A 14737-nucleotide genomic window follows, 5' to 3' on the forward strand; every position below is an offset into this window, starting at 1 on the left:
AATCCAGAGATCTGTGGTTTCATTAGAAGCTCTGAAATACATGACTCTTCCTGTTCTTATAGCACAGCCTTTTCAGTTTCCTACCACCCCACCTTTCCCTGTCCTTGTCTTCCTCAAGACCACCCTTTCTCCACACTAGTCTTTTTCCTTCCATTCTTACTTTTCTCTTTCGTCTCACCCTTCTCTCATATCCTTTCATTAGATCCTAGTCCCAGTTTGAGAGCACCACATCACAATCTCCACATTCCTTCCCACTTATCCCTGCTCCAGTCTCTGATCCACACTTTACTCTGACAATCCCACTCTGCCTTCATATCTTAGCTCTGCTGCCTGTTGATCCTTCCTCAGGGGGCAACCCTGCCTGCGTGTCTAAGAGCCAGACTCCCAGCCAGATACCTCAGGAGCCCTACGTCCAAGCTTATGACAGCCCCATATACTAATACTATCTCCTTCACTTCAGCTTTGCTCACTCATCTGCTCCCTTGGGACCAGATGACTTCTGATACTTCACTGTTCTGACCCAGCTCCACCCATGACCTCTTTGGAACATGCCCGGACTGCAATCCCTGCCATGGGTGCAGAGCTGTGCAGGTATTCCCATGAAGGCTTTGTACTACCTAGCTTGCCTCCTGTTACCTCAAATGCATTGTGCTCAGCTACCAACCTTCCTGAGAAGGTGAGTAAATACTGGGGACAAAAGGCATGTATCTGCACCTGTACCCCTGTCCTCAGTCTATAGACAAACACTGGTGCAAGAAAACAAAACCACTCTTGGTGGCATAATTACTCCTTCCACAGGCAATTCCTGTTTTCTGCTAACACCTCTGAAAATCTGTCCTGATCTAAAGTTCAAACCAGCCAACATCCTAGTCCCACACCTGCCATAAATGTTTATTTTAGTTTGATATTGTGCAGTGTATCATGGCTACAAATTAAAGCTTTTAATAAGAGGGGAGAATTGTTTTTTTTCTGTGGTGCACTGAGTGCTTGTTTCAAAATTACATGTATTTCATCGTAAGAAAGAGATCATCAAAGTGCAATATAGCTGTGTTTAGAGAGGCTATTAATGGTAATTTTGAGGTTTGAAAAGTTCAGTAATTTTTTCTTTCATCTCCCTCCTTAATCCTGCCATGCTGGACTTCTTTTCTAGGAGCCTGTGAGCTGCCGCATGGCACTCTTTAAATTCCCTAAAACGTTTCCAACAGCTTTTTTCACAGAATAGGTTCTGTATTTACATATGCCTATAGAATACAAGAGGACAGATTTTTATCTTGTGCTTTATTAGAAAGAATGGCATTATTCCTAAGCACTCTCTCTGCTGCTCTCTGGCATAGGGATGTGAAAGACACTTAAGATGCAGAGAGGACAATCTGCCTTTGTAGCACCCTCAGCTCCGTCACGAAAAAGTCATGACTTAAGCCTCTCAGGTCTAAAGTTTACACTTTTTACTTAAAAAAAGCAAAAAAAATAAATCTGTATTAGGGAAGTTTATATTTCCTTACTGAGTATTTAGGGCATGGTCACTACCTGTTTTTCAGACCTTCCTCTATAACCATGTGCTTTTAACTTTTAAAGGAGGGTTTCCTATGGTCTTTGGATACTCGTGTTTAGCGCTTTGAGGGGGAAAAACAAACTTGTGAGATTCAAGGTGGCTTATGCCTGGTGGACACACTACATCACTAGTGAGAAAGCCAGAAAACATTAGGAAATCCCACAAGGATACGTCCAGGACACTGAAGATGTATGCAGCAGTCAGGCCATGTGCGCACAGCTATATGTAGGTGTGTGCATGGGACCAGACACCCATACATGTAGTGGCATTCAGCCAGACACTGACGCTGCATGTGTGTCGCAGATATGCATGAGAGACCCTCAAGCATGCAGTGAAAAAAACATATAAAAGATACATATATTTATAAAATATATAAAAGAAGACCTGTCTGTGAGCCTGTTGATCAGGTCCCATGCACAAGTGTTTCTGCACGTGTGAGCAAATCCCAGGCACAGGTGTAAGAGGACTCTGGCTCAGTCTTACGTTTGCGGGGTCTTGAGCCGCAGCGTTGAAGTACGGGTGTGGGTGGGATTCACAAAAATGGGGAAGAGGGTTTGTTGGTCACATGCAGATGTGTATTTGCAAGGCTTGCACGTGGAATAGAGTTATAAGTGAGTATGAATGGTGAATATAAATGTATATCCAACTGAGAATCAAATATTGGCATTTGAAAGCGGCACTGGGTATTTCAGCATATAGACTTGGGGATTTGCATAAAGTTCCACACGAGAGACAAAGACTTCGGGAACAGGGATTGAACACGTTTCCTTTTTTCTGGCAGAGGAGTGTTTTGTTTTAAGAAGGCAGAGCAGAGCATTGGTAGAGCAGCAGGGCATTGGGGTTTCATGTTGTGGGAAGAGAACAGCGAGGTGCATGTGTGACTGTGCCTCCACTGGCAGGGTGCACTGGGCGGGTGGGAATGGCTGTCCATTCGTGCCTGTATGGCAGGGACTCCCTGGGCATTCTCACCTCTATCGGGGATCATGACTTACAAACTAACTGGATTTCCTCTAGAACTGACAGGGCACCTGTTCAGAACCAGGGAAAAAAAGGCTCAGGCCCTGCATCATGAGATTTAAAAAAACCTAAAAGCCACACAAACAAAAAAGCCCAAACAAAGTAACCCAGGGAGGGCTTGTTATGTGGAAAGCACCAACATGCAGTAAATTATACCTGTCAGCTGACTGCCAATTACTGCCTAGGCACTGGGGGGTGGGAGTTTGGTAATATGTGCAAACATTTCTGCATAGGCAATTCATCCTGAGGAGGTGGTGACTTGGAGCTACACACAACAGGGCTCCTAGCACCCTCCTGAGCTTTGTTGTGCCTGTAGGGCATGGTACCTGTAGATAAACACCTAGCACTCACATCTGCTGAGGATGAGGAAGGCCCATAGCACTACCAGTGCTGGCTCTGCTGCGAGTCGTGGTGGAAAAGCACTGGGAAAAGTTGTCTGGTAGCAACACCTGCACCTGGGATTCATGTCACCAGCTACGGTTATCACTCCTGTGCAAGCAACCCTGCTGCTTCTTGTGGAAGGTCATGGCTGGGATTCCCCGGGTGAGATGCTGAGGCCACCCCCAGGGACAAGGCTGGTATTTCATAAATAGCTGTTTCATGTAACTTTTTTTTAGTCTCAGGATTTGCCTTCTTCCCTGCTTCCCTTTCTGCCGTGGCACGGTGGCTCTGCTTGCTCACCCCCTGCCTCCTTTTTTTCCAAAGGCAGACCGGGACAAGTGATGAGGGCTTCAAAACCTCAGGCAGAAACTCACTCTGAGCTCACACCCTTTTAAAGCCAGCCTCTGTCCTGTGTTTAGTGATCTGGGGTATACATGAGGGAAGGAAAGGGGTAACCCTGGAGGGACGCATCTCACTGCGGAGAAAAGAAATACTGTGGAAACCAGCTGGAGCTACCACCAGGCTCCCCAAACATCCCCCTTTGGTGGGTACAGGTGGTTGTAGGCTTCCAGCACAGCCGCGGCTGGATGCCAGTGTCAGATGTGCTGCTGCCAGAGGGCATCCGTGTCACAGACCTTGATGGCTGTGTGCGAGTACAAGGCCAAGGGTGCCAAGGGTGCGTGCCGAGCACTGTCGGCTGCAAAAGCTTTGCCAGGAAACTGGAGCACTCAGACGTCAAGGCCAGCCATCTTCTGTCCACGCAGTTTTACCTCAGCCCTGCTGCCCCCCTGGTCCCTACACCCAGGCGTGGGTCATATCCACCTGTGCCTCCCCCTGAGGTGCTGGGGCGTAAAAGCTTCTGGAGGAGCTGGGGGTGTCCCACACGTGTGGCCCTGGCCCACAAGGCACCCTCGCCTCGCCTCACCCTCCAGCACAGGGGTGCTTCTGCTGGCAGCCCACCCATGTGCGTGGGGACGACGGCCACAAGGCCGGGGCCGTGGGAGGCGCCGGCTGGGAGCCTGGCGCAGGGCCCCCCCTGTGCCGCCGGCACTGTCCTTCCAACCCCCCGCACCCATGTGCGGTCTCTGGTTTGTGTGTGTGTGTGCGGAGGGGGGAGCGAGGGGGGCGGACACAGTGGAAATTTCCACTCCCTGCAGCAGCCACAGCCGCCGCCGCCGCCGCGGCGGGAAAGAGGAAGGCGGCGCAGGGCCCGAACCGGCGCAGGGGGAAGGCGGCGCCCGCAGCGTGGCTGGGCCCGCCCGGCTAAGGTCCGCTCCCCGGCCCCGGGTGTCCCCCCTTCCCGCCCCCCTTCAGCCCGGGCCGCGGCGGCAGGGCAGCCCCCGGGCCAGTGGTGCCGCCGGCCGCGGCCCCCTAACAGGCGGGCGTGTTCGCGGCGGAGGCGGTGCTTGGCGAGGGCCGGGGGCGGTGCGGCGGAGCCTGCGCAGCTGCCGGCGCCCTTTAAGCTGCGCCGCCTGCTCGGGTGCCTGTACAGCCTGGGAGCCGCGCGGGCAGAAGCCGCCGCCAGTACCGCCTGCCGCCGGGGACGCGCCTTCCTCCTCCGGTTCCCCCCCTCCTCCTTCTCCGGCGTCGCTGCCGCCGCCCCCTCCTCCTCCCCACCGCCCTCTGTCCCGCCGCACCTCCCGCCACAGCCGGCTCTAAGATGCCCCGCTATGAACTGGCTTTGATCCTGAAAGCCATGCAGAGGGTGAGTGAGGGAGGGGGAGACGGGAGGGGAGGGAGCCAGGTGGGACCTAACAGAGACCCCCGTCCCCAGCCCCCGGCGTCCCCTCGCTGCCTCAGCGTGCCGGCCTTCTCGCGGCAGCCGCACGCCGCCGAGCGCCCGGCGGGGCGGGCCAACCGGCTGCATCGCCCGAGGCGAGCCCTGCCCGCCCCGTCCCGCTCTCCGCGCCCTGAAGCGGAGTTGCGCAGCGCGGTCGGGGCTCCCGTGTGTCTTTCCTTTGCCTTCTCTCCCCTTCCTCTTTCTGTCCTTTCGCCCCTGCTCCTTGGGGGAGTTTGCCCGCTTGCTCCCCGGGAGCTGCAGTTCCCCCCCCCCCCCCCCCCCCCCGTTTCCCCTCCCTTTCGGTCCTCAGGTAAGCACATCCCACGCTTTGCGAGGCAGGCGCCTTTCTCCCTCCCCCCACGCTCCCCCGGCTGGCTGCAAGGGAACTCCTGCTCGCTCTCTGCCCCTCTTGCCTTGGTGCCGGTCCCCCCCCCGCCTCTGCAGCACCGGTGCTTTCCGCTGCCTTGTGCCCCAGCACCTGCCGTGGCTTCCCTGGGGTACCTTGCCAGGTGGCAGCAGCCCCGGGCCGGGTCCCCTCGCCTCTGGCAGGCCTCGCGGTGAGCCTTGCTTGGGGAAAGCAAGGAGTCGCTCCGGCAGGCTTCCTTTTCCCCTCGTGGGGTGCTGCTTCCCTGCCTCTCCAGCCCCCGCTCTGTGACAGGGAAGTCTCGAGATACTCTTCTTCTCCCAGCCGCCCCGAACACCAGTTGAGCCCCGCCGATACGGCTCGCCGTATCGCCCGCGGGAAGGGGTGCTAGCCCCTGCCGCCGGTTTTGGCGGCGTGGTGATAAGCCGTGGTGCGAGCGAGAGAGGCTCTGTGATGCTCTTTCTGTTTTACAAGAGCTGAAACGGGGGTGGGGGTGGGGGGGAGGGGGGTGGTGTACTTGGGCGCAAAAATAATAATAAGAAAATAGAAACGCCTCCTTGTAGATGGGCCCCTTTATTTGAGGAGAAAAACGGGGGAAAATAACTGATGCTAGCCCTTCTCTAGTACTTTCCGTAGCCTTTGTTTATCTGCTACTTTCCAGCTTAATATGCAGTGCTGGTGTCGGAATGTAGCGGCGCTTCTGCCAGGCTGTAAACCCGCAGATCTGACCCAGCGTGGACACGCTTGCTCTGGCTTTTAACCTTCACCGCCATGAACACACATGCTTGTCACAGAGTAACAGGAAGCTAAGGAGCCTTGCTGCGCTCCTTCGGTAGTGGCGGGGGCTTGTCTTCATGTATTACGTGTGCTACATACACTAGTACATTTCCATTCATTTTACATGTAGCATCCACATGTCGGGGTTGGCTTTTTTTTTTTTTTTTTGGCTTGGCTTAACCGCAGGAGCGGTAGTAAAGCTTCTCAGGTGAGTCCTCTAGTGGAGAGAGACAGCAACTGGGAGCGATCTGGTGACGTTGCGGCATCACCTCACAGAGCGGCTTTGGCTCTGACGAGCTGCTTTGGGTGGACTCTGGTTGTCAACATGTGATGTATTCCTCCCCTTGCCCCCCTCCTCTCCCCCCACCTTTTCCCACCAGCTCCATCCATGTATAACCTGTAGGTAAGGTGATGGGATGCTTTTTGTATACCTACTGTCAGTGTGGGAGATGCATCATGCAGATGCTGTAGATGCAGAGCAGGAGAGAAAGCGTAGCAAAGCTGACATAATACTGAGATGTGAATAAATGGACTACTCTGAAAGAGTGCCATGGAGCACTGTTTGGTGGAGAGGATCTTTGGTTCCTAGGATTTGAGTGCAGAGGCACAAGGATAAGCTCTTAGCTGTAAGATGCTTCTAATGAGCGTCGATGCACTCAGGATTTAATGTCTGCAACCTTTTCCTCTTTGAAGTTGGACACTGTACTATATTCTTTCCTGACAGGTGTATCTTAAGGTGTTACTTAGCCCTGTGGCTATGCTAAAACAGTTATGTTCTGGTTCAGGTGTACTGCTGTTTCAAACTTACCCTTGTTGTAACTCTAAAATTTAGAGTCCATTTCTAGATGCTCGTTTGTTTCTTTTTGTTGTTGTTGACAATACACCAGATCTAGGTGCTTCTTTGTGTTCCAGTATCTTTCCATGGCTGCCTTCCTTGTGTAATGAGAACACTTGAAAAAAACTTCAGTAGTGGTTATATGCTGCTACACAGTGTCACTGAATCCCAACAAAGGGGTTGCTGTAATGACCCACCTTCCCCCCCCCCCCCATGGCAGTGCATAACCTTGACTATAATGCTAATGTAAATTAGTCAAAGCATCGTGACCTGAGTATGGAGCTAGTAAAACAGTCTGAAATTATGAAGTGACTAAAAAACTCCCTCTTGTAGAAGTCGGAGAGATAATACACGGTCCTGAATAGATTACATTGCTTCTTCACTCTAGTGCTTCCACATGGAGTTACCCAGGGTGGATGTTTGCTGTCCTGCTGGGTCAGTCCCTCTGTGCAGCAGCTGCGTGCACCAGTGCCTGCTTTATTCTGAGGTTTGAGCAAGTGCTGGTTCTTCTCTTGGTGTCTGTGGCATCCATCCTGATCTCTGGCAGCTCCCCTGCCTTGCAAAAAAAAAAGAGGTAAGCCCCTGCCGCCTGGCTTTCTTGAGCTTTAGAGCTGTTGGTAACTCCTGTGAGCTCCCTGGCAGCTTGAGCGCAAACTGTCTCAGAGCTACAGTCTGGTAGACTTTGACTGCTCCCTTCAGAGGCAAGCTTAATGATCCTGTGGGGTTTTCCCCACCCACAATTGTTTTTAATAGTTACCTTGGCATTCTCATAGACCTAGGCAGAATAAATCCCTTGTGTTCATTCTTGCTTTAAACTCATTTGCTCCTTGGCACTGCTGGTGTTCAAGGTGGGGATCCCTCCTCATTCTTTTCTGTTGTGAGACGAGGAGTTTGTTGTGGAGCTGGGAGCCTCCCTGCCCAGCTAGGCTGGAAATGGTTACAGGGTGAGCGTGACCCCTCAGTCCTACCTAATGCTTCCATGCCCCCTTGCTTCTTGGCAGACTTCCTCAGAGCCTCTTCAGCTTTTGTTTTGTGTCTTAAAAGTGCAACGCCTGAGAGTCTGGTGAGGGTGGAAAACTTGTGCTTTCAAACTTTGTCACCAGTTGTCTGCAGGTGCTTGTCAGAAAAGCTCATTAATTTATTCTGAAGTCAAACCATGAGCAGCCATTCTCTGTCCTGGTCTGTAGGTAGCCTGTGATCAGGTAATTGACTTGCACTTGAAGTACCGTATTTGTAAGCTGCCTGTGGACAGAGTTGTTCGCCAGCAGAGCACACCACCCCACACTGCCCCCGGCCCCAGCATTAACTGTTAGGGGAAAAAAAAAAGAAAAGATAGAAAACCCCCTTAAAAGCACCCCCAAATAAATAAACTATACACGTTCCCTCCCACCTGCTCTTTCTGTGGAATCACTGTATTTGAAGGACAGCTGCAGCGCGAGGGGCTCGGATAGTGTTCCTCTGCCTGTGAGTGTGTGGCAGAGGTGCTTTGGGGAAAGAAGGGTCTGCGGCGGCCGGTGAAGCGACTGGAAGGAGACTGGTGTGGAAGGAGTGGGTTCTGCTCCTGCCTGTGGCTGTCTGCGCGCCAGCGTGCCAGTGACAAACGGCAGGGGTGCGCGTGGGGAGCGCGGCAGCAGCCGCGTTATCAGCAGCGGGCAGATGTGTGCAAACCCCGCGTGCCCAAACCTTTCAGAGCCCGAGTCGACGACTACACCTTTGGTGAAAGGTAGGGGTGCAAAAGGAAGACGCAGCTGTTTGTGCTCTAAACTGTACTATTCATAGCAGGAGATGAATTTCTAATTATTTTTAACTTTTCTCCCAGGAGAGTCATCTTTGGCTTGGGTTGTGGCAGAGCAGGGCCTGCAGCAGGAAAGGGTAGCGATCCACTAGCAAATTAGCAGGAGTTGTGTCCCTTGCTGGAGAAAGGACAGGGAGGCTTCCTCTTCCTACCCTCCTTGTCCTGCCGAAACTCCCTCGAGAACCCGGGGAAGGAAGTGGGGGGGAAAGGGAAGGAAGAGCTGGAAATGGCTTCCTATTGCTCTGGTGCTGTTTTGCAGAGTGACCACAGGGCGGCAATGCGAGACACCCACCAAGGGAAGGTGGCAGCCGGGGGAACCTAGGACAGAGAGAGAAGGTGGCAGTGTCCCTTTCCATCCTGTTCTTGCTGCTGCTCCTCGACTCTTGCGAGTTGGGACACCCGTCTCCAGCAAAACAACTTTGTAACTGGAACTGACGTGAACGGACAGGTTGAGAATGCTTTAATATTACAGTGTTTTCACTAAAAATGAGGAAGTGTATGGGTATTTTATTAGCAGCATACTCCTCTCCCACACTTCACCTGTAACAAATGACAAATACATAGCCTAAAACCTAATTACCATGTTTCAGCAAATGCCCAGACTGGAGGACCCATCCACCCCCCTCTCTATGCTACAGTGAATCTGTTCACACAGTGCAACTTGTCTTCAGCATCTGTTTGTTGACTTTGGAGTGGGCTGCCATGTTTCAAAAACTCCCTACCTGCTGTGGAGGTTGTTACCTATTTTAGGAAAGCCAAAGTAATGGGCAGTGGTGTTGCTTGACATCTTGACTGTTACACTTAATTGCTGTGTGGGCAGCTGCAGCAATTGGGCTTTTGATATCTTAGTTGCTAGGAAGAAGGTGGGGGGGGAGTAGAGTGAAGAGGGCAGTAAGCAGGCAGATGCTGATTTTAGTTTCTTTTATTTCTGGTGAACCTACCTGTTCTTATAACTGAACTGTAAAATTTTCCCACCTCTCATACTTAGCAGGTTAAAATTGCACAAAAGTTTTCTCCCTGATTTCCTTTGACTTTTGTAGTAGGCTGAAACAGGCTTTTCACAGTGTGATGCGGTCGAGGGTGGTGCTGGAAAGAAGACCAGAGTTTGAACTAAAAGGCAAGGTTGGAAAGCTATAAGACCTAGTGTTGACTCTCCTGTACAAGTCAACTTTTTGTTTTCTGCCTAAAGCATTTCCATAAGAATAATGGGATTTTGAAATGTGTGAGACAGCATTTGAGAATGAAAGGTGGTAAATGTCAACCAACAGAATATCAGGAGTTGAGAGTGGACCTGGTATAAGTTTTCTGCCAAGTGTGGGGTATGTGCTGGGCTTGGGGGGAGGGATGGAAGATTAGGCTCTTCCACAAAGTTGTTTAAGCCTTTTTATAGCAGGTAGTTGTTAGGTGAATTTGGCAAAGTTGTCCAAAGTGAGCACTAAATTGATAGCAAGAATAAGGGACTCAAGCCTCTAGATTTGTACAGGCTTCTGCAGTGTATTGAGTGATGTACTTTGAGAGGGTGTAATGGGGTGCAGTGGTTAACTCTGCCACTCTTGTTCCCCAGGCTGTAGAGCCACAAGCCCGAGTGCTGAGGCAGGACTGTGGGCAGGGCCTCATGCCCGTGCCAGGACTGGCAGGCTTCAGTGGGCAGGAATGGCAGCTTGACCTTTAGGATAAAACTTCTCCTCTTTGCCCCTGTTACCTGTGTAATGATGTGGCTTTTCTCTCCTGGCTGTGTGGATCTCCTCATTTATTCACCATGTGTGTGTATACGTGTGGATGGGTCCTGTACATGAAACGGGGAGATGCCTGTAGCCTTCAGCATGGAGCAGGCCGTCTGTCCTTTAACTGTTGAAGCAGAAGAAAGGAGAACCTGTTGTGGTTAAACACTATTGTTGTAAAAACCCTCAAAAGGAACTGATGCTTTAAAAGATGTCCATTACATCACTTAGAAAAAGCTGTTGAATTAATTCAAGTATGAACACGTGTGTAAGCTTGCTTCCTTATAATACATCATACATACTCTAGTTTGTAATGATGGAAATTCTTGCTTTCTCTGCATATTCTTTTCAGGAGCTGATTTCTCCAATTCCCTTGTCTCAGAGCAATTTCTACCCAAAAAGTACTTTGGTAGCTATTGGTTATTGATCAAGTAACTTGCTTTGCTCTTTGTCAGACTCCAGCCGGAGTCGGCTGCTGATTCCTTGTTACTCCAGCTGCCCAGGCCTCCTCTGCTGCAAGGCTGTGGCAGTGTAAGTGTTGCTTATACAGAAGCAGCTCCTTGATGGAGCTGCATATACCAGCCTCTGTGCTGGGCAGCAGGAACCACTGGGTATCAGGTTGTTGCCTTTAAAACCACATTTCCCAGTGGACCAGCAGGAATGTCTCTGGGGTGTGTTCTGTAGAAGAGCCGGTAAGAAGGTGAAAGGCAGGGACAGGTAGGTGAAATGTTATTTCCCCTCCTTTAATTTCTACATAACTAGTAAAAGATACGGTGAGTAAGGCAAGAGCTGGAAATGGGATACTAAAGGAGATTTATCACCCCTGGTGAGGAGAAGAGAAGGAAAGAAGCAGATGGTGTAAAAGAAAGATCATGAACCCGAAGAAATATGATGAGGGACTCTATAAGAGCTATTGTTCAGCTGTTTCTCACATTTTTATTTTTAAATCCTGGTTTGTACACTTGCAAGCCAGTCCTTGTGCTTCAGTTTTGCAGATACGTAAGGAATAATAACTTAAACCAAAGGGTACCAGGAGGGGACTGTGTTTGAGACTATTAGAAAAATAAACCAATGTTGGGTAGCTTTTAATGCAGGTAATGACAGAGCTTGATGTAGAATAGCACTAGTTGTTTTGTAACAGTGGTGACTTTAAGCACTGTTTTGGTGTCTTAAAATCCCCAAGAAGGGTCATAAATCTTGCAAGAGCACCCAGCAGACTATGAAGCTTGTAGGGCCTCAGACTTGAATTCTGGGGTAATACATGCCTGTGAAACCTGTCTCACTCTTCAGTTAAACTGGTGATGCTTTATGTTCTCAAAGATATGTATGTAATAAGAACTAAAGAAAGCCCTAAATAAGCTCAATGAATTTTTTTTTTTTGGGGGGGGTTTCTTCCCTAGGAATTCCAGGAAGAATTTTGTCCATTTGCATGGTGAACTGACTTTTCTCCCTACTCCTTTCTCATTCCCCAAGGAACTTCTGCTTTCTGTATTCTTCTAGCCAAAATCTCCCCTTCAAATAGGGTAAATCTTCACGTTTAGGAGTATGCCAGTTACATCAGTTGCTGCTGAATGGTGACAACCAGCAACTGGATCACACCTCTGTACCTTGCAGCTAAAGAAAACGGTCATCTTCAGCAGTAGAGATTTTGCAATGCTTCCTGGTGGCGTGCTTCCAACAGGGTGATAACATTTGTCCTCTATGCCCAGAAAACTTGATTATGTGATCACAGATTCTCTATGGAAATCAAATACTTAATGTTTTTGTTTTGTTCTACTCATTCTCTGACTGTTGCCCTCAGTGCTTAAGTACTTCATCGAACTAATTTAGGTAAATAGTACTTGCCAGTGGCAGTGAAAATGCTGCCACAAGAAGGAATTTGAGTCTTTTGGCTCAGTGTCCCTTTGCAGCTTCAAACTTAGTATGTCAGCTGGTGTTTGACATGCTTACCTGGCAGGGAAAATTCTGCCTGGTGCTGTGTGATGTATTCTGTTTTTTGCCATCTTCTGGAGGAGACACTACTCCAACCTCTTAAAATGGCTTGCTTTTCATGTTTGCCCTATTATGCTCTCTAGTTATTGTTGACCACGTGCCTTCTCAGTACCCTTTTTCCTCTTCTGCTTCCAGTTCCTGTGTAGAAGGAAGAACATCACCTGACTGCAGTTGCAAAGAAAAGCATGGTTTCCTTGCTGAGGGATGGAGCTGCTTATTGTGACAACCTGTCTTTGGGGCATTTGGGCCCCTGGTAGACATCTCCTTGTGTTACGGTGGAAGCCTGTTCTGTTTGTTTGCCAGGGCAGAGTAGCCCAGCTCCTCAGAGGTGCTGAGCAGCAGCTGTGCTTTCTGCTGTCTTCAGAGAACCCAGATAACATCTGTCACCTGTGTAAAGATAAGCCACTACTCTGGGCTGACAAGAGTAAAAGGAAGTAATTGCCTACATATCCTCTTTAAGCTACCAGTTTTGACTTGAACTAATGAATAGTCTTAATAAAGACCTGAATAAGATAACTACACTATGCCCAAATTGGCACAGAGTAGGTGCTCCTTTCTGGTATCTTTATTTTAACAAATAAAAATAAATTTTCTACCTCTTCCCCTCCATCATGTTGCCTACCCCACACTCCCCCCTCTAAGCTGTTAGTAGTACTCCTAAGAGAGGAAGCACATAGCCCCTTATTCCCAACAGAGTGCTGAGTACTGGATCAGGGGGAAAGGAGCAAGCCTGGTGTGAATGCCACATGGGCAGGGGCAGTAAGTGGTTTGCTGAGGCACTGCCAGTGCTCTGGAAAGCAAGGCACCTCTGTGCTTTGCAGTACTGCAGCTCCTGTCCTGCTGGCGAGGAGCTGAATGAATGTGTCAATAAAACTGCAGCCTTTTCCTTCTGCTCCTTCCAGCCCAATCTGTGACTTGATCGGCTGGGATTGGGATTAACGATTGGGATTGGGGCCGGGGGGAGAATGGTTAAAAGCAACAGTGATCACTGTACTCTTCAGTACTCCAGCTAGCAGTTCTGCAGTAGCGTTACATTTCTGACTGGCAAACTTGATGTAGTTCTGTGTTCCCTCTGCTGAACTGTGTGCTGTGAAGTTACTTACTTCTCTCGTGTCTCCTTCAGCAGTCCTTTTGAAAAGAATCAAGAAGAATGTGTTGTGGAGAAAGCTGCTTTTTCTGATGCTGCAGTAAAATGAAGACCAGAACTGGAGTGATTCCTGAACCCCCTCAGACAAAAAAACCCCCCACCCATTATGTGTTCAGAACAACTCCTTTGAGTGACTGACTTGAACCTTGCACCTCAAATTGGACTTTTATGGTAGTGATGATTTATAGAGTTGCCTTTGCTGCACCTGTGTTCTCCAAGGCCAGCAGAAGTGTTGATGCAGTACCGCTTTGGGCAGCGGAGCACGTGTGGCAAACAGGTTAGTCAGGTCTCTGCTGATTGAGGTAACTTATAAACGTGGCTCTCTTACTCCAGCCCGCCGAGCTGCTGGGAATGCCAGTCCAGACCTTAACTTCTTTCTTAGATGCTACAGGTCAACTTCTGCCTTCAAGCTTTGCTGCTTCCTGTGACGTATCCTGTTTGTCTCAGGTGGGATTCCTGCCCAGCTCCTCTGTCCTGGCTTCTGGTTTACGAGTGAGAGTCCTGAAACTGCAGTCCTGGATGCTTAGGGCTTTGAGCAGCTGGCATGGGTAGCCCCTGTTTTCTTAAGGGCACGTAGCAGATAAAAGATAAGTTCATGTGCTTTGGTTATTCTAGGACGAACATTTGTGCTCCTTTCTTTGTGTTTTAGAGCCCTGCAGTAAATTGAATGAAGCTTTTTTCTTTTTTCCCTCTGAGAGAGAGGCTACCTCAGACAACCTTGAGTTTACTGTGCAGCAGTGGACAGGTAGGAGCTCGCTTGCATGTTTGTAGCAGGTAGCCTGCAGTGTGAGCAGGCTGAACAGCGCAGTCGAGGGGTTGAGTGTTGTACAGGTCTGGCCAAGGCATGAGACTTTAATTCTTTGTTTCTTTTTTCTATTTTTTTTGTTTCCTTCTGGAAGAGAGGTTGGTAATGTTTTCCATGTAGATGTTGATCTGGCAGTCTGGGTGTGTTTCTTTCATGCAGGTGAGTTGTTCAGTAGGGAAAATGCTGCTGCTGCTGCTGTGAGTTAACATACCCCTGCTTGAAGACAGTGGGGGTGGAGAAATGTTTCTAGGAAAGCACCTCAAAGCTACTTGGAAATCTGCGAACACAGTATGTACTACTTCTGCTAACAGATTATAGCAGTGGATACTCCTGTGTGGTGTGGGCATCTGCATCCTGAAATTAACCCTTAAATCATTGGCCATCATGACTGCAAATAAAAGGGAAGTCAGCTGGGAAACTTCCCATCTACTGAGAAGAGAAATAGGCTGAGCAGAAAAGAAATAGCCACTTTAGGGCCGAAGCAGTTTGATTCTGGTATATTTAAAGACCAGTCTTATTAGAAAAGCACTGTGGAGAAAGTTTTCCTTTGAAACAATCATACAAATTTCTC

The 14737-nt window shown here is 49.5% G+C and overlaps 1 protein-coding gene across 1 annotated transcript in view; it reads left to right on the forward strand.

The window, feature by feature from the left end:
* The first annotated feature begins 4430 nt into the window (after positions 1-4430).
* Positions 4431-14737, forward strand: part of MRPS6 (mitochondrial ribosomal protein S6) — a 49650-nt gene continuing 39343 nt past the window's right edge. The window contains exon 1 of the mRNA XM_084279375.1: positions 4431-4655. Coding sequence (XP_084135501.1) covers positions 4611-4655 — 45 coding nt within the window. The 5' untranslated portion in view covers positions 4431-4610. The remainder of the gene's footprint in view (positions 4656-14737) is intronic.

Source organism: Gallinula chloropus (genome assembly GCF_964237585.1).
Source record: "Gallinula chloropus genome assembly, chromosome: 1".
Classification (NCBI taxonomy): Eukaryota; Metazoa; Chordata; class Aves; order Gruiformes; family Rallidae; genus Gallinula; species Gallinula chloropus.